At 52.2% G+C, this 18,493-nt stretch overlaps 6 protein-coding genes and 1 pseudogene across 6 annotated transcripts, besides 19 other annotated features; all 7 read right to left on the bottom strand.

Moving 5' to 3' along the window:
- Positions 1 to 2,665: part of a sequence feature (heterozygous, Esmeraldo-like haplotype) that runs on past the window's edge.
- Positions 22 to 43: a sequence feature (AT_rich).
- Positions 187 to 216: a microsatellite.
- On the bottom strand, positions 248 to 979 carry Tc00.1047053506289.80 (small GTP-binding protein, putative; the record flags this gene model as incomplete). Its single annotated transcript, XM_813449.1, has 1 exon — positions 248 to 979. One exon carries the CDS (start codon positions 977 to 979, stop codon positions 248 to 250), a length of 732 nt encoding a protein of 243 aa, XP_818542.1.
- Positions 1,011 to 1,035: a microsatellite.
- Positions 1,035 to 1,061: a microsatellite.
- Positions 1,197 to 1,229: a microsatellite.
- Positions 1,301 to 1,356: a microsatellite.
- On the bottom strand, positions 1,877 to 2,878 carry Tc00.1047053506289.94 (mucin-like glycoprotein, putative; the record flags this gene model as incomplete). The annotated part of the gene is made up of 1 exon (XM_813461.1): positions 1,877 to 2,878. One exon carries the CDS (start codon positions 2,876 to 2,878, stop codon positions 1,877 to 1,879), a length of 1,002 nt encoding a protein of 333 aa, XP_818554.1.
- Positions 1,878 to 1,933: a microsatellite.
- Positions 2,666 to 8,436: a sequence feature (areas not merged during assembly with more than two copies in the genome that could not be assigned to a particular haplotype).
- Positions 4,409 to 4,501: a sequence feature (A-rich).
- Positions 4,613 to 6,907, bottom strand: Tc00.1047053506289.110 (annotated as a pseudogene).
- Positions 8,047 to 9,243, bottom strand: Tc00.1047053506289.120 (mucin-associated surface protein (MASP), putative; the record flags this gene model as incomplete). The annotated part of the gene is made up of 1 exon (XM_813450.1): positions 8,047 to 9,243. One exon carries the CDS (start codon positions 9,241 to 9,243, stop codon positions 8,047 to 8,049), a length of 1,197 nt encoding a protein of 398 aa, XP_818543.1.
- Positions 8,437 to 9,606: a sequence feature (heterozygous, Esmeraldo-like haplotype).
- Positions 8,793 to 8,950: a microsatellite.
- Positions 9,607 to 16,854: a sequence feature (areas not merged during assembly with more than two copies in the genome that could not be assigned to a particular haplotype).
- Positions 10,167 to 11,150, bottom strand: Tc00.1047053506289.130 (uncharacterized protein; the record flags this gene model as incomplete). Its single annotated transcript, XM_813451.1, has 1 exon — positions 10,167 to 11,150. The coding sequence occupies one exon, from the start codon at positions 11,148 to 11,150 to the stop codon at positions 10,167 to 10,169; it is 984 nt and encodes a 327-aa protein (XP_818544.1).
- Positions 11,918 to 11,940: a sequence feature (AT_rich).
- Positions 12,701 to 12,770: a sequence feature (A-rich).
- Tc00.1047053506289.140 (surface protease GP63, putative) lies at positions 12,882 to 15,338 on the bottom strand (the record flags this gene model as incomplete). Its single annotated transcript, XM_813452.1, has 1 exon — positions 12,882 to 15,338. The coding sequence occupies one exon, from the start codon at positions 15,336 to 15,338 to the stop codon at positions 12,882 to 12,884; it is 2,457 nt and encodes an 818-aa protein (XP_818545.1).
- Positions 15,157 to 15,179: a microsatellite.
- Positions 16,175 to 16,200: a microsatellite.
- Positions 16,462 to 17,589, bottom strand: Tc00.1047053506289.150 (mucin-associated surface protein (MASP), putative; the record flags this gene model as incomplete). The annotated part of the gene is made up of 1 exon (XM_813453.1): positions 16,462 to 17,589. One exon carries the CDS (start codon positions 17,587 to 17,589, stop codon positions 16,462 to 16,464), a length of 1,128 nt encoding a protein of 375 aa, XP_818546.1.
- Positions 16,855 to 17,949: a sequence feature (heterozygous, non-Esmeraldo-like haplotype).
- Positions 17,950 to 18,493: part of a sequence feature (areas not merged during assembly with more than two copies in the genome that could not be assigned to a particular haplotype) that runs on past the window's edge.

Here is an 18,493-nt window from a genome sequence, read left to right on the forward strand (position 1 = left end):
AAGTGCAGCAGGGGAGAGGCGTAATTAAAAAAAAAAAAAAAAACTCCTCACGCCTATCTTTCCACTTTACGCATCAAAATGCCGTTTTTTTTCTTTTGTGTGTTTGTGCATGTTTTTGTGTGTGTGTGTTGCGGGGTTGGAGGAGGAAAAAAAAAAAAAAAAAAGGAATTTCTCCCTCTTCTTCACTTCTTTCTTTTCCTTTTTTTTTTTTTTTTTACAGCATCATTGGTGTCGGTGTCCTTCACGATTAACAGGAGCAGCCCGACTTTTCTTCCCGTCTCGTCCGGTTACCGTGGAGAACTTTTCCACTAGTGTTCTTTTCTTTTGCCGCCTCCTGCGCGGTCTCAGTGCCGCCTAAGGCATCCGTTGCCTTCAGAACACAATCCACCAGTTTTTGAAAGGCAACATCCACGTTTTTGTTTTCCTTTGCGCTGGTTACAAACCACGCCTCAAATCCATGTTCCGTGCAGAAGGCATTCATCTCTTCCTTTGTTTTCTGAATACCCCTTTCATCAGCAAAACCAGGGTGACCCGTACCGTCTTCTGCAACCGAAGCCGCCAGCACACCGTGTGGGAGCAGGTCCACTTTGTTAATAAGCAGGATACATGGGATAGATTTGCCGGAGGAACCGAGAAAGACTTTGCTGTCTACATCTTGCTTCCACTTCACCGCCAGGTCAAGTGTCTCCGGTCGTGTAATGTCGGCAACGATGATAGCCCCAGCGGCTGCTTGATAATACACTCGTGTCATTTGGCCATACCGTTCCTGCCCCGCAATATCCCAAAGCTGCAGTGTAATGTTGCGGTTTGTTGCGGCATGTACAACGTCCTTTAAGGCAAAATCCACACCAATTGTGGCCTTATTTGTGGCTAGAAAAATGCCGTGCACATATCGACGAATCAGACACGTTTTCCCCGTGCCTCCCTCACCAATGATGAGCACTTTAAACAAAAGTTCACTGCTCTTCGAGTATGACATTGAATGAGAAGCTGCTGAACTGTCCAACAATCACACACACACACACACACACACACTCTCTCTCTCTCTCTCTCTCTGTCTCACTATTCCTCCTTCCGTCACTTCTTCCTAGTCGCCCTTGTTGACTTGATGTGTTTTCTGTGATTTCTTTTTGCTTTCCGCACCCCTCCTTCTTCTTTTTGTTGTTGAGTTCCGGCCCCAAAATACTCCCACCACCAAAAAAAAAAAAAGAAAAATAAGAAAAATAAAAGGTATGCGGTAGTGAACAGCCTCCACCCTCCCCTTTTTTTTTTTTCTGTCAAGAACACCAGCGATAAGAGTAAAAAAAAAAAAAAAAAAAAAAGGAAAGAAAAGAAAAAAAAAAAAAAAAAAAAAAAGATTCCCGGTGGGAAAGTCCCGCAAGACTCCCCCAAAAAGTAATTTCAGCAGGGCGCGTTTTTCTTCGACGGCGTGAGCATTTTTGTGGCATAAAAAACGAACAAACGATTGACCGGCCACACTCATGCCCACACATTCCGGTGCCCTGGGCCTCGTCTCTCGCTCGGGTAACACACAAGAGGCAAAATGACGAGACCTGCACCACGTTTTATTGAAGAAAAAAACAACAAGAGAAAGAAGAAATTTGCTCGCAGAAAGGCGCAAAGAATGGCAGAGGGGAAAAATAATGCAAGAGTTAAACAAGAATGAAGCAAGAACAACATATAGTCAAGTTAAAAAGAAACACTCGCAAAAAGAAATTGAATATATAAAAAAGGAAATCATACATATAAAAAAGAAAAAAGCACACACACATAGGGAACGCCCCTCAGAGCTGTTGGGAGGCTCCTCCACAGGGGCGGCGAGTACAGTCCGCGTACACACACTCGGTACGAGCTGCCCCGCCAGAACGCTCACACCTCAGCACGCAGTGGCAGAGGCAAAGGCAGTCACCAGCAGTAGAAGCAGCAGCAGCAGTGGTGTACGCACACACACGGCGATGATGTCGCTGCCGTCCGCATCGTCCGCATCGTGCACGCTCGTTCTTTCGTCCACATCGTCCGCATCGTGCACGCTCGTTTTTTCATCCACATCGTCCGCATCATGCTCGCTGTTTTCTTCTTCGGCTGGGGACACAAAGGCTTCCTTGCCTTCTCCGGAAACACCGTCCTCTTCAACACTGTGTTTTTCATTATCGTCGGTGTCTTTGGGGTTCGTCTCGGACATGGTGGTCTCCGTGTTGGATGCGGGACTCGGATCGACGGTGTTGGGTGCGTCAGCCGCGGCAGAGTGTCGCGCACCCTCGTTTTGACGTGACGGCTCGGCACTGACTTGCGGCGCCGTTGCCTCACCGGATTTTCTCTCATCCTTCCCTTCACGGGGCGGTGGTGGGTGGCAGATGCCCGTCTGGTCAGCATCGCTGCTCCGTGCAGGCGGATGGATGGTTCCATCGGAAGAAAATTGATTCTTCCACAATTCATAAAGGCCGGCGTATTTATGTGTCGTCACATTCATCGTGAAGGCAACGGTGACCCCTTCCTCCTTCGTTGCACAGCTGGCAGTACAGTTGTTAGATGTGTACACCGCATTGGCCACATGACACACAGTACCCAGCTCACCATTTCGGCTATGCATGCGCACATCAAAGCCACTGAACGTATAATTCTCATACTGAGCCTCAGCACCGGCAGCAGAACACTTCGTCCACGCCCACACACCCCCACGCACGCGATAGCTCAGGCTGCCGTCACTCTGAGGACACGACACATCCACCGGCACAACCACCGTATCCGCATCACCAGATACATGTCCAGGACTCCCAGCCGCCGTAACGCACACGGACGAGCAGCAGCAGCACAAGAGCCCAAGGAACAACACGGCGCACACCGCACGGCGCCGCACCGTCATCATCGTCATCATCATCACCCGTAGTAGAGTCGCTGAATTCAGTGAACTGATCTGTGGGACAGAAGAAAAAGAATGGAACAAGAGGGAGAGAAACGGAGCACAGCGGATACAGCGAGAGAGAGTGGACAACAAGAAGAGAGGGCAGCAGGCCCAGCAGCACAGTTCACACACCACGAGACGGCATCCACCACCACCATCCCCCCCAGTTCATTTCCACAACCCCAAGGAGGTGGCCGAAAGCCCCGCGGCCACCACACAACACACACGGCGCAAGCGGACCCTCATCCATCCATGACGCGGCTACAAAATTCACACTGCCATCCAGTCCTCAGTGAAACACGGAGCCCAACCCAACGCAGCCACAGGAAAAAAGACTCGGGCTGCGCACTCCCTCCCTCCTCCCTTCTGCTCATGGCCACAGAAGAGGACAACAGCCGCCACACGCAACTGCCAGCATGCATTACAAAAGAAGCATTCAAATCCACTGCAATGTGCATCTTGTGTGTGTGTGTCTGTTTGTGTGTGCCTGCAGAAACATAAAGAAAAGAAGTAGAAAAAGGGAGCAGAGTATGTGGAGAGACGCACAAACATGTACAGCAGAGTTGCATGGTGAAAACAACATGAAGAAGACTGCTCAAACTCATCACTGCACTGCAGCCCAGGCAGCGGCAACCCAGACAAAATCTATTTAAAACAAAAAAAAAAACGTTCCCCTTCGTCTTATATAAACTCCATCGCACAAAATAGTTATATTTAAAAAAATCGTCCATCACTGTCTCACCCAAATTTAAAAATAATAGAAAAATCGTCTGACTGCCGTGTGGCCACACCAAACTGTCTGTATATACATTGCCCGCAAAGAAACTTAAATATTTACATGTCTTTCAACCGTCTGGCCTCCATATATGTTCGCACATCAATTACATTTCACGGGGTCATCCGCGTGTCGCTGCTCCCCTCAGCCATTTCATCGGCGTGTGAGTGCGGCCCGCAGCGCACAGTCACTCGTGTGTGTGGGACTGAGAGAAGCAAGAAAAAACATGACGGGAGTCGCGTCACTCCATCGGGAGAGTGAGCGCAGCAAAAGAAAGAAAATCATCAGAGAGGAAAGAAATGCACACGCAAAGCAAAACCCATTAAAAACGCGGCGGCACACACCCATCCACAAATAAAAAGAAACAAAAACAAAAGAAAAGCACGGCGGCAGGGTGTGGCTGTGTGCGTGGCGCTGCGGGTGTCTGCCAGCCCTGGACGCATAAAAAACAAAACAAGAGGAAAAAAAATGTGTGCTCCGCCCCACAGGCCCTCGTCGCACGCCCACACGTCACGGTTCCCTCAGCGCGCCGTTCGTCGCCGCCCCTCCTCATGCGTGCAGCAGGCGAGGCGCACAGGGCCGTCGTCATGAGCGTGTCGGTGGGTGTGCGAGTGGAGCAGTTGGGCGGGAAACACACGGCACCCCTCACAGGAAGAGTGCGGCAACAAACAATTTAAAAAGAGGGAAGAGTAGAAAGGAAAAAGCGTCCATAGTGATTGCCCCCGAAAATCAAAAAAGAAAAAAGAGTGGAGTAAAACAGAAAAAACAAAAGAAAGAAGAACTAAACAAGAAAAAAAAAAGAAGCAGCAGAAAAAAAAAAAGAATTCAAAATACGCACAAAAACCACCAAAAAAATTGTCAGAGAAATTTTTTCCCGGGGAACTAATTCTGTGCAGGGGAGGTCGCAATTGTCCCACGCGGCAGCCAGTCACTCCTCACAGAGCGGCAAACCCCCACAGTCCCAACAGCAGGAAAAGCAGCGGCAGCACCCTCCTCTCACGCACGGTGCCGCCATCACCCGTTGTTTCTCCAACGGCAGGGATGTTCGAAACCGTCGTCCTCCCCACACTTCCCTGCGATGAATTCGCCGGCACTTGCTGTGTAGTGGCAGATGCCTCCACCGCTGTCATTTGTTCTGCTTCACTTTCTTGTTGAGGCTGCTTCGATGCCGCTTGCACTACTGGACCTTCAGAATTTTTACCTGGAGGAGATGCTTCAGCAGTGGACGCTTCTTCACTGGGTCCCTCTTCAGACGAGTGCTCCTCAGCAGGCAAATCGGCAGGGGACGCCTTTGTAAGAGCTTCCGCTCCAGGAGACAACGCCGGAGCAACCACAGACTCTTCTCCTTCCTCTCCTCGCTCGTCCCGCTTATCATCCTCCAACGCTCTCGGAATGACAATACTGCTGCCGTTGGCGGCAATGGTGCACACCTCGACGTACTTCGGGCACTTGATCTTTCCATCTTGCTCAAAACCATTCAACGTCACTGAGATTACAGAGCCCTCAGGGCAAGGCTGAAAATCACTGCTGTCACTGTAATTCACCTTCACTGTTTACCCCTCACACGACACCTGCGCGCACACTCCCTTGACGCTTTTATGTTTGCTGTTATCATTCGTCTCCACCAATTCCGCATCCAGGCACCACGAGTCCCTGCCAGTCAGCGACCCAGGGAGAGAAGTCACAGTCACGTCCGAGCACGCATTGTACTTTGTCCCAGACGATGTTTCGTGAAAGTACAAAGAAACAACAGGGCAAACGTCCTTTTCCGCAGGATACCCCTTGTTTTCAACGATGTTTGCGGTGCACGTCCCGACGTGACGGCGGTCAGAGGTGCAGCGAAGTGTCTCATTGTCATTAGCATCGCAGAACATGTGAGGATACCTGGCGGGGAGATCTGTCATTTCACTGCACTTCTTCTCCAGGAAGTCGCAGCCACTGCGGTGGCCCCAGCTCATCGGCTCCGCCATGCTCCAATTCACGCGGTAGTACCCCATATCCGCGAACACCGCCATCGTCAGAGCCGTGTAGTAGCCGGCACCGACTGTGGGAGCCATCAGCTCATCCCACGCGTGGCGTTCCTTCCAGTGAGGGATCTTTCTTGCCGATGCACCATCTTCGTCCTCCAGCTCCATTCCCTCGAGAGTCTTACAACCAAAGTGGGCTCGCGTCTTCGCCTTAACGTGATTCCCCGCCACCATCCAACGACTCCTCCCACGCACAATGTATTCAGGGTTCAACACGCCCTTTTCTTCCATATTCCTTTGGCTGAACCCAAGAGCATGTGCAAGTTCGTGTGCGGCAACGCGAACGCTCCACGCCGTGTCAGTCATGTAATTCGGATCAAAGTTCATGGCGCCAATAGAGGGACGAGAATCATCCCATGTGATACACGTGGCCGCCCAAACAGCCCTGCTTTTAGTACCTGATGGCCTAGCAGCAGCGTAGATGATAAAGTCAGCATCAGACACACCGTTTTTTATGTGCTCACTAGGAGGATTAAAGTGGTTACACGGTTCATTCAGACCCCTCGGAACCGTTATTTTATCAGCAGTGGGTTTCACAAGTAGCCGCTCAGCGTGCAGTTTGACAGCACCGGGGATAATATTTTCAGTGTACAGTTGTTTCTTTTCATTCGACAATATGTGTCTTGCTTCGCAGTCTACCTTTTCCCCCAAGACGGTTTCGCATGTTTCCCCAGCCTTTTCGCAGAACATCTTCTTCCTTTTTTTATTGCTCTCCAAATCCTCCGTGGAAACCGCAATGCGGATCGGCCTCCAGTCACTGTCGTCATCCTGTGTGGCGACGGTGTACGCCTGCATCGCGCCCTGTCCCTTGCGCGGCACCTCACGCACCACCGCAGTCGGCAGCGGGCCGCTCCTCCTCATCATCTCGTCAAACCCACAGCGGTATTGTGTGGCGGGATCAGCAGCGGCAATACGCCCAGTGGCGCAGTACATCAGCAGCAACACCACCAATGGGAGAAGCGGCGTGGCGTGGCGTGGCTGGCACATGGCTTGAGTAAATTGCATTTCTTTGTTTCGTGTGAGTAGCAGCAACAGCAGCAGCAGTGCAGCCTGGCTGTGGGAGGAGAGGCAAAAAAAAAAAAGAAGAGGGAGGAGAAACAGGAAACAGTTTAGTGCCAGTGATGCGTCAGGATGCGGCACAAACAGCGGAGTAACAGGAGACCACAGAGGCGGCCATACACACCGCGTGCGCACCGACTCCATCAAAGGGAAAAACCGTCAATCCGTCGTCGAGGAAACGTCCATCACCGTCGCACGCATTCCTCATCGGCCGCAACGCTCCCTGCACGCGGAGTGTTTGGTCTGCTCTCCTCGTGGTGTCGCAGTATTTGTGTGACCGGCCACGCAACAGCCACCACTTGCACAGCGCTCTCCTTTTCTATCCCAGCAGCTCATAGGGGTGACGCCACCGCACGGCAACCTCATTACGATGGACAGCCCTGAAGCGGGGATGCAAAGAGTCATGCGGACGGATCTTCTTTCACTGCTCTCCCCTCGGGGTACTCAATAAAAAGCGTGCCGGCGGGGCAACGATCATGACCGTTTCTTCCGCACCGCCACTGTCCAAAAGGTTACTGTGAGTCCACGGCGTGGAAGTCACCGTGTTCGCCGTTGCTCTCTCCACCGGCCCACGACCACGCCGCCCTTCCAATACGGTGGATATGAGCGTGGCCAAAGGCAACCACAAGCGCCAACACACAGGGGCCCATAGTGTCCGCAGCCACAACCTTGTGCTTGCCCTTCCAGCGGTCACGCCGCTACACAGCGTGTGCCAAATGGTGTGCGTGTGCGCATGTGCTTGTGTGTTCGTCAGCGCCTATACTTACGGAGCAGCTGTGAGGCACAAGGGAATCCAAAGAAAACAACAGCAAAAAGAAGCGGATAGCACTCACGGAAATTACTCATATCATCACACACACGCAGCCCGCGGAATGGGTGCACTCAACCACAACACAAGTAAGACAATAAAACAAAACAAAAAGAAGAAGCGTGGGAGGACCAGCGCACACACTCTCATTGCTCCCGTAAAGCAAAACACACACACAGGGAGAGAGAGAGAGAGGGAGAGGTCGCCCAGTCAAAGCAATGAAAAACAAAAAAAAACAAAAAAACAGTTACGGTGCTCCGCCCATGCAGCCAGGCAGGACGGCAGCGGTGCGTGTGGTGCAAAAGAGAGCACCAACGGGCCTGCATGGGTGTGCATGCATATATATAATGGGCACATTATGTGTGTGTTTCGTGGGATGAGGTGAGGGCGAGAGCCCATGCAAGGGGACACACACAGAGAGTGAGTGAAAGACGAGTGTGTGTGCGGGCGGTGCACGGCTCTCTCTCACTCACTCTCACGCGGCCACCACCGCAGCCGCACACGCAACAACAAGCAAAAGAGGGGAGGTGGTGTGGGAGGCCGCGGGGCTGCTGTCGCTGTCGCCATCTTTCGTCACATTTTCTCCTTGGCGTTTTTCTGTTTCTGCGGCACCCGGAGATGGAGCATTCTCGGGAGTGTCTGTTCCAGTGAATACTTCCCCCTGAAGTGGAGAATGACTGCCATTGGAAGATGACTCAGTTGCTTCTTCTTGACTGCCGGCCGATGTACTCTGTGCGGCAACCGCTATGGATGCATCGGTGCCCGTACTGTCACTCTCATCCACTGGCGTTTTTATTTCTTGTTGGGCTTCCGTATTCTGAGATTCCGTACTTGATGCTTCCGTTGGGTTCTCCTCATTGCCATTTGATTCTTTATGTTTAGTCGGTGGTGATTCTGCTGTGTTGGATTCCTCCAAATCCTGTTTTTCCATCGTTGCCTTTCCCAACTTTCCTTGACTTCCGCAATTCGACGCCTCAGCGTCGCAACCCGTTTTACTATTTTCTGAAGCAGAGGTTTGTGGCTGCTGTACATCGGGGAGTGCCTCCTGTGCCAATCCTTTGGACGGTGAGGGGTTGTGAGTCTCTGTTTCCTCTTGTTGCAGCACTTCTTCTCTGGATCCACTATGCGTATTGGATAAATCACTGCTTGTGATCACCGTGTCATCACTCTGAGAAGAAATGTCTCTAGGAGAAGAAGGGACCAGAGAATCACTTTCCCTTCCAGCAGCAGGACGAGGAGAATCGGTAGCAGGAGCAGCAGGAGGACCACCACCAGCAGCAGGACCAGGAACAGAGTCACCAGCATTAGGAACAGCAGGAACACCTGGAACAGCAGGGCCAGAAGGAGCTGCTGCACCACCTGGAACAGGAGCGGCTGCACCGGGAGAACCTCCGCCTCCACCACCAGAACCAGAGTCTGGAGGAGTAACACTTACCTGCCCAACTTCGGCTTGTATGGCAAGGATAGGCAATGCTGACCGCAAAGGCGGCGTCGGCATGTATTTATTACATCCGTTCGGCACATACGATGTATTCATACCCAACACTCCCGACGCCATGCAGCCACCCAGTGCCTTGTTGTCGAGGTCCCTCGCATAAACACCGCCGGCACCGCACCACAGCACGCAGAGGGCACACACCAGCAGCACACGGCCAGTCATCATCGCCATCATCACTCCTGTCACTTGCGTGCAGCCTTCGGCACAAACTAACTCCCCGCCACCGCACAGTAACAAATGGTAGCAGCAGCAACAAACACACAATGAGGCAGTTGGAATTGGCACGACTGCAGAACTCGCACACCGCCCCGCAAACAGAAAGCTAAAAAAAGGCAGGAAAAAACACAAAAAAACAATTTGAGTGTCCGGCAGGGCTCCCGGAAACAATGAAGAAATTTCATTCGGCAGAATTTTTATTTCATGCGCCAAGCAGCACAATCAATCGACCTTGTGTTTCTGTACATACATATTGCCTGCACCAATAAAAAGAAATTAAAGTAAAAATAAAACTGATTGTACTGCTTCACGAGCCCACACAACATCCCTCACATTTCACACGGCATCCGGCCTCTTCTTCCAATCCTCCTTTCCTGCAGTCCGTGGGACGCACAGCAGCGGAGCCGGCACCGCGTGTGGGCAACAACAAAAAAGAAACACACAAGAGAGGGAAGCACTTCGCCCATTCCAGTGTACATCAACCGAATATTAAATAATGAGGAGAAAAAAAGGGTACTTATCACTCCAGAGGAAAAAGCATCAAAAAGAACATTACAAAGAAGAAAAAAGGGAAAAACAGTAACAAAGAAGAAAAAAGGTTTAAAAAGCGATCTGTAAATCATTAAGAAAGAAGAGAAAAAACAGTGGTATGAAAAGCGCAAAGTATGCGGCAAATATCCCTCGTGGGGAGTCACAATTCCACCCTCTTTCGCTCGAAGGACTACCACAACTCCACACAGTTCCAGCAGCAGCAGCAGCAACGCCCGAGACACGCACACACGCGCAGTGCGGTCGCCAGTTGAATCGCGTGGTATCAAATTCACGTCGTCAAACAGGGCGAGGCGGCCGTCTGGACTCACGCCGCTCCAGATCGCGCAGGGTCACATTTCTTGATGCCGTTTTGGTGTTCCGGAGACGTTGTGACCATTCATTCCTCCCGCAATTCCCCCAGGAACGTGCTCGCCGCTGCCGTCAACGGCTTCACTCCTACGGGCATCCTTCGAGCCCACTGCCATCCTCAACGCGGTGGCGGACGCAGTATTCGTCACGAATGCATTCGGATCCATTTCTATGTTCCAACTCATGGCAATGCTAGGCTTCCTCTTGGGCGGTGTTGGAGCCACGTTTTCGTTCGGTTCGGTTGCAGTGCGAGGCTTTTTCCTAGACGTGTTGGTCTCCGTGTTGGATGCGGGACTCTGATCGACGGTGTTGGGCGCGTCAGCAGCGGCAGACTGTCGCGCACCCTCGTTTTGACGTGACGGCTCGGCACTGACTTGCGGCGCCGTTGCCTCACCGGATTTTCTCTCATCCTTCCCTTCACGGGGCGGTGGTGGGTGGCAGATGCCCGTCTGGTCAGCATCGCTGCTCCGGGCAAGCGCAGGAATAGTTCCGTCGGAAGAAAATTGACGCCACCACAATTCGTAAAGGCCGGCGTATTCATGTGTCGTCACATTCATCGTGAAGGCAACGGTGACCCCTTCCCCTTTCGTTGCACAGCTGGCAGCACAGTTGTTAGATGTGTACACCGCATTGGCCACATGACACACAGTACCCAGCTCACCATTTCGGCTATGCATGCGCACATCAAAGCCACTGAACGTATAATTCTCATACTGAGCCTCAGCACCGGCAGCAGAACACTTCGTCCACGCCCACACACCCCCACGCACGCGATAGCTCAGGCTGCCGTCACTCTGAGGACACGACACATCCACCGGCACAACCACCGTATCCGCATCACCAGATACATGTCCAGGACTCCCAGCCGCCGTAACGCACACGGACGAGCAGCAGCAGCACAAGAGCCCAAGGAACAACACGGCGCACACCGCACGGCGCCGCACCGTCACCATCGTCATCATCATCACCCGTAGTATATTTGCTGAATTCAGTGAACTGATCTGTGGGACAGAAGAAAAAGAATGGAACAAGAGGGAGAGAAACAGAGCACAGCGGATACAGCGAGAGAGAGTGGACAAAATGAAGAGAGGGCAGCAGGCCCAGCAGCACAGTTCACACACCACGAGACGGCATCCACCACCACCATCTCCCCCCAGTTCATTTCCACAACCCCAAGGAGGTGGCCGAAAGCCCCGCGGCCACCACACAACACACACGGCGCAAGCGGACCCTCAGTTAGTAATGACACGGCTACAAAATTCACACTGCCATCCAGTCCTCAGTGAAACACGGAGCCCAACCCAACGCAGCCACAGGAAAAAGGACTCCGGCTACGCACTCCCTCCCTCCTCCCTTCTGCTCATGGCCACGGAAGAGGACAACAGCCGCCACACGCAACTTCCAGCATGCACTACAAAAGAAGCATTCAAATCCACTGCAACGTGCATCTTGTGTGTGTTTGTCTGGTTGTGTGTGCCTGCAGAAACATAAAGAAAAGAAGTAGAAAAAGGGAGCAGAGCATGTGAAGAGACGCACAAACATGTACGGCAGAGTTGCATGGTGAAAACAACATGAAGAAGACTGCTCAAACTCATCACTGCACTGCAGCCCAGGCAGCGGCAACCCAGACAAAATTTATTTAAAACAAAAAAAAACTTTCCCCCTCATCTTATATAAACTCCATCGCACAAAATAGTTATATTTAAAAAAATCGTCCATCACTGCTTCACCCAAATTTAAAAATAATAAAAAAATCGTCTGACTGCCGTGTGGCCACACCAAACTGTCTGTATATACATTGCCCGCAAAGAAACTTAAATATTTACATGTCTTTCAACCGTCTGGCCTCCATATATGTTCGCACATCAATTACATTTCATGGGGTCATCCGCGTGTCGCTGCTCCCCTCAGCCCTTTCATCGGCGTGTGAGTGCGGCCCGCAGCGCACAGTCACTCGTGTGTGTAGGACTGAGAGAAGCAAGAAAAAACATGACGGGAGTCGCGTCACTCCATCGGGAGAGTGAGCGCAGCAAAAGAAAGAAAATCATCAGAGGGGAAAGAAATGCACACGCAAAGCAGAACCCATTAAAAACGCGGCGGCACACACCCATCCACAAAGAAAAAGAAACAAAAACAAAAGAAAAGCACGGCGGCAGGGTGTGGCTGTGTGCGTGGCGCTGCGAGTGTCTGCCAGCCCTGGCAGCAATAAAACAAAACAAGAGGGAAAGAAATGTGTGCTCCGCCCCACAGGCCCTCGTCGCACGCCCACACGTCACGGCTCCCTCAGCGCGCCGTTCGTCGCCGCCCCTCCTCATGCGTGCAGCAGGCGAGGCGCACAGGGCCGCCGTCATGAGCGTGTCGGTGGGTGTGCGAGTGGAGCAGTTGGGCGGGAAACACACGGCACCCCTCACAGGAAGAGTGCGGCAACAAACAATTTAAAAAGAGGGAAGAGTAGAAAGGAAAAAGCGTCCATAGTGATTGCCCCCCAAAATCAAAAAAGAAGGAAGAGTGGAGTAAAACAGAAAAAACAAAAGAAAAAAAAAACAAAAAAAGAAAAAAAAGAAGCAGCAGAAAAAAAAAAAGAATTCAAAATACGCACAAAAAACACCAAAAAAATTGTCAGAGAAAATTTTTCCCGGGGAACTAATTCTGTGCAGGGGAGGTCGCAATTGTCCCACGCGGCAGCCAGTCACTCCTCACAGAGCGGCAAACCCCCACAGTCCCAACAGCAGGAAAAGCAGCGGCACCGCCCTGCTCTCACACACAGTGCCGCCATCACCCGTTGTTTCTCCAACGGCAGGGATGTTCGAAACCGTCGCCCTCCCCACACTTCCCTGCGATGAATTCGCCGGCACTTGCTGTGTAGTGCCAGATGCCTCCACCGCTGTCATTTGTTCTGCTTCACTTTCTTGTTGAGGCTGCTTCGATGCCGCTTGCACTACTGGACCTTCAGAATTTTTACCTGGAGGAGATGCTTCTGCAATGGACGCTTCTGCAGTGGACGCCTCAGCAATGGACGCTTCAGTAGTGGACGCTTCTGCAGTGGACGCTTCTGCAATGGACGCTTCAGCAATGGACGCTTCAGTAGTGGACGCTTCTGCAGTGGACGCTTCTGCAATGGACGCTTCTGCAATGGACGCTTCAGCAGTGGACGCTTCTTCACTGGGTCTCTCTTCAGACGAGTGCTCCTCAGCAGGCAAATCGGCAGGGGACGCCTTTGTACGAGCTTCCGCTCCAGGAGACAACGCCGGAGCAACCACAGCCGCTTCTCCTTCTTCTCCTCGCTCCTCTCGCTTATCATCCTCCAACGCTCTCGGAATGACAATACTGCTGCCGTTGGCGGCAATGGTGCACACCTCGCCGTACGTGGGGCACTTGATCTTCCCATCTTGCTTAGAACCATTCAATGTCACTGAGATTTGAGTGTCCTCGGGGCAAGGCTGAAAATCACTGCTGCCGAGGTACTTCACCTTCACTGTCCCCCCCTCACACGACACCTGCGCGCAGACTCCCCTGACGCTTTTATGTTTGCTGTTATCATTCGTCTCCACCAATTCCGCATCCAGGCACCACGAGTCCCTGCCAGTCAGCGACCCAGGGAGAGAAGTCACAGTCACGTCCGAGCACGCATTGTACTTTGTCCCAGACGATGTTTCGTGAAAGTACGAAGAAACAACAGGGCAAACGTCCTTTTCCGCAGGATACCCCTTGTTTTCAACGATGTTTGCGGTGCACGTCCCGACGTGACGGCGGTCAGAGGTGCAGCGAAGTGTCTCATTGTCAGTAGCATCGCAGAACATGTGAGGATACCTGGCGGGGAGATCTGTCATTTCACTGCACTTCTTCTCCAGGAAGTCGCAGCCACTGCGGTGGCCCCAGCTCATCGGCTCCGCCATGCTCCAATTCACGCGGTAGTACCCCATATCCGCGAACACCGCCATCGTCAGAGCCGTGTAGTAGCCGGCACCGACTGTGGGAGCCATCAGCTCGTCCCGCGCGTGGCGTTCCTTCCAGTGAGGGATCTTTCTTGCCGATGCACCATCTTCGTCCTCCAGCTCCATTCCCTCGAGAGTTTTACAACCAAAGTGGGCTCGCGTCTTCGCCTTAACGTGATTCCCCGCCACCATCCAACGACTCCTCCCACGCACAATGTATTCGGAGTTCAACACGCCCTTTTCTTCCATATTCCTTTGGCTGAACCCAAGAGCATGTGCAAGTTCGTGTGCGGCAACGCGAACGCTCCACGCCGTGTCAGTCATGTAATTTGGATCAAAGTTCATGGCGCCAATAGAGGGACGAGAATCATCCCATGTGATACACGTGGCCGCCCAAACAGCCCTGCTTTTAGTACCTGATGGCCTAGCAGCAGCGTAGATGATAAAGTCAGCATCAGGCACACCGTCTCTTATGTGCTCACTAGGAGGATTAAAGTGGTTACACGGTTCATTCAGAGTCCTCGGAACCGTTATTTTATCAGCAGTGGGTTTCACAAGTAGCCGCTCAGCGTGCAGTTTGACAGCACCGGGGATAATATTTTCAGTGTACAATTGTTTCTTTTCCTGCGAAAATATGTCTCTTGCTTCGCAGTCTACCTTTTCCCCCAAGACGGTTTCGCATGTTTCCCCAGCCTTTTCGCAGAACGTCTTCTTTTTATTACGTTTCTTCTCCAAATCCTCCGTGGAAACCGCAATGCGGATCGGCCTCCAGTCACTGTCGTCATCCTGTGTGGCGACGGTGTACGCCTGCATCGCGCCCTGTCCCTTGCGCGGCACCTCACGCACCACCGCAGTCGGCAGCGGGCCGCTCCTCATCATCTCGTCAAACCCACAGCGGTATTGTGTGGCGGGATCAGCAGCGGCAATACGCCCAGTGGCGCAGTACATCAGCAGCAACACCACCAATGGGAGAAGCGGCGTGGCGTGGCGTGGCTGGCACATGGCTTGAGTAAATTGCATTTCTTTGTTTCGTGTGAGTAGCAGCAGCAGCAGCAGCAGTGCAGCCTGGCTGTGGGAGGAGAGGCAAAAAAAAAAAAGAAGAGGGAGGAGAAACAGGAAACAGTTTAGTGCCAGTGATGCGTCAGGATGCGGCACAAACAGCGGAGTAACAGGGGACCACAGAGGCGGCCATACACACCGCGTGCGCACCGACTCCATCAAAGGGAAAAACCGTCAATCCGTCGTCGAGGAAACGTTCATCACCGTCGCACGCATTCCTCATCGGCCGCAACGCTCCCTGCACGCGGAGTGTTTGGTCTGCTCTCCTCGTGGTGTCGCAGTATTTGTGTGACCGGCCACGCAACAGCCACCACTTGCACAGCGCTCTCCTTTTCTATCCCAGCAGCTCATGGGGGTGACGCCACCGCACGGCAACCTCATCACGATGGGCAGCCCTGAAGCGGGAATGGGAAGACTCATGCGTGCAAATATATTTTTACTGTTTCTCTCGGGATGCTCGAAAACAAGCGTAACGGCGTTGCAACGATCATTGTGACCGTTTCTTCCGCACCGCCACTGTCCAAAAGGTTACTGTGAGTCCACGGCGTGGAATTCACCGTGTTCGCCGCTGCTCTCTCCACCGGCCCACGACCACGCCGGCCCTTTCAACACGGTGGATATGAGCGTGGCCAAAGGCAACCACAAGCGCCAACACACAGGGGCCCATAGTGTCCGCAGCCACAACCTTGTGCTTGCCCTTCCAGCGGCCTCGCCGCTACACAGCGTGTGCCACATGGTGTGCGTGTGCGCATGTGCTTGTGTGTTCGTCAGCGCCTATAATTACAAAGCAGCTGTGAGGCACAAGGAAATCCAAAGAAAACAACAGCAAAAAGAAGCGGATAGCACTCACGGAAATTACTCATATCATCACACACACGTAGCCCGCGGAATGGGTGCTCTCAACCACAAAACAATGAAAAACAAAACAAAAAGCCGAAGCGTGGGACGACCAGCACACACACTCTCATTGCTCCCGTAAAGCAAAACACACACACAGGGAGAGAGAGAGAGAGAGAGAGAGGTCGCCCACTCAAAGCAATGGAAAACAAAACAGAAACAGTTACGGTGCTCCGCCCATGCAGTCAGGCAGGACGGCAGCGGTGCGTGTGGTGCAAAAGAGAGCACCAACGGGCCTGCATGGGTGTGCATGCATATATACAATGGGCACATTATGTGTGTGCTTCGTGGGATGAGGTGAGGGCGAGAGTCCATGCAAGGGGACACACACAGAGACAAGGACGAGTGTGTGTGCGGGCGGTGCATGGCTCTCTCTCACTCACTCTCACGCGGCCACCACAGCAGCCGCACACGCAACAAGAAGAAGCAAAAGAGGGGAGGTGGTGTGGGAAGCCGCGGTGCTGCTGTCGCTGTCGCCATCTTTCGTCACATTTTCTCCTTGGCGTTTTTCTGTTTCTGCGGCACCCGGAGATGGAGCATTCTCGGGAGTGTCTGTTCCAGTGAATACTTCCCCCTGAAGTGGAGAATGACTGCCATTGGAAGATGACTCAGTTGCTTCTTCTTGACTGCCGGCCGATGTACTCTGTGCGGCAACCGCTATGGATGCATCGGTGCCCGTACTGTCACTCTCATCCACTGGCGTTTTTATTTCTTGTTGGGTTTCCGTATTCTGAGATTCCGTACTTGATGCTTCTGTTGGGTTCTCCTCATTGCCATTTGATTCTTTATGTTTAGTCGGTGGTGATTCTTGTGTTTTGGATTCCTCCAAATCCTGTTTTTCCATCGTTGCCTTTCCCAACTTTCCTTGACTTCCGCAATTCGACGCCTCAGCGTCGCAACCCGTTTTACTATTTTCTGAAGCAGAGGTTTGTGGCTGCTGTACATCGGGGAGTGCCTCCTGTTTCAATCCTTTGGACGGTGAGGGGTTGTGAGTCTCTGTTTCCTCTTGTTGCAGCACTTCTTCTCTGGATCCACTATGCGTATTGGATAAATCACTGCTTGTGATCACCGCGTCATCACTCTGAGAATGAAGATCTCCAGCAGCAGGACGAGGAGAATCACCTTCACTTCCAGAAGAGTCACCAGCATTAGGAACGGCAGGAACACCTGGAACAGCAGGGCCAGAAGGAGCTGCTGCACCACCTGGAACAGGAGGAGCACCGGGAGAACCTCCGCCTCCACCACCAGAACCAGAGTCTGGAGGAGTAACACTTACCTGCCCAACTTCGGCTTGTATGGCAGGGATAGGCAATGCTGACCGCAAAGGCGGCGTCGGCATGTATTTATTACATCCGTTCGGCACATACGATGCATTCATACCCAACACTCCCGACGCCATGCAGCCACCCAGTGCCTTGTTGTCGAGGTCCCTCGCATAAACACCGCCGGCACCGCACCACAGCACGCAGAGGGCACACACCAGCAGCACACGGCCAGTCATCATCGCCATCATCACTCCTGTCACTTGCGTGCAGCCTTCAGCAAAAACTAACTCCCCGCCACCGCACAGTAACAAATGGTAGCAGCAGCAACAAACACACAATGAGGCAGTTGGAATTGGTACGACTGCAGAACTCGCACACCGCCCCGCAAACAGAAAGCTAAAAAGGCAGGAAAAAAACAAAAAACAATTTGAGTGTCCGGCAGGGCTCCCGGAAACAATGAAGAAATTTCATTCGGCAGAATTTTTATTTCATGCGCCAAGCAGCACAATAAAACGACCTTGTGTTTCTGTACATACATATTGCCTGCACCAATAAAAAGGAATTAAAGTAAAAATAAAAACTGATTGTACTGCTTCACGAGCCCACACAACATCCCTCACATTTCATGCGGCATCCGGCCTCTTCTTCCAATCCTCCTTTCCTGCAGTCCGTGGGACGCACAGCAGCGGAGCCGGCACCGCGTGTGGGCAACAACAAAAAAGAAACACACAAGAGAGGGAAGCACTTCGCCCATTCCAGTGTACATCAACCGAACATTAAATAATGAGGAGAAAAAAAGGGTACTTATTACTCCAGAGGAAAAAGCATCAAAAAGAACATTACAAAGAAGAAAAAAGGGAAAAACAGTAACAAAGAAGAAAAAAGGTTTAAAAAGCGATCTGTAAATCATTAAGAAAGAAGAGAAAAAACAGTGGTATGAAAAGCGCAAAGTATGTGGCAAATATCCCCCGTGGGGAGTCACAATTCCACCCTCTTTCGCTCGAAGGACTACCACAACTCCACACAGTTCCAGCAGCAGCAGCAGCAACGCCCGAGACACGCACACACGCGCAGTGCGGTCGCCAGTTGAATCGCGTGGTATCAAATTCACGTCGTCAAACAGGGCGAGGCGGCCGTCTGGACTCACGCCGC

The sequence above is a fragment of the Trypanosoma cruzi genome, genomic scaffold, assembly GCF_000209065.1.
Source record: "Trypanosoma cruzi strain CL Brener 1047053516405 genomic scaffold, whole genome shotgun sequence".
In the NCBI taxonomy this organism is placed as follows: domain Eukaryota; phylum Euglenozoa; class Kinetoplastea; order Trypanosomatida; family Trypanosomatidae; genus Trypanosoma; species Trypanosoma cruzi.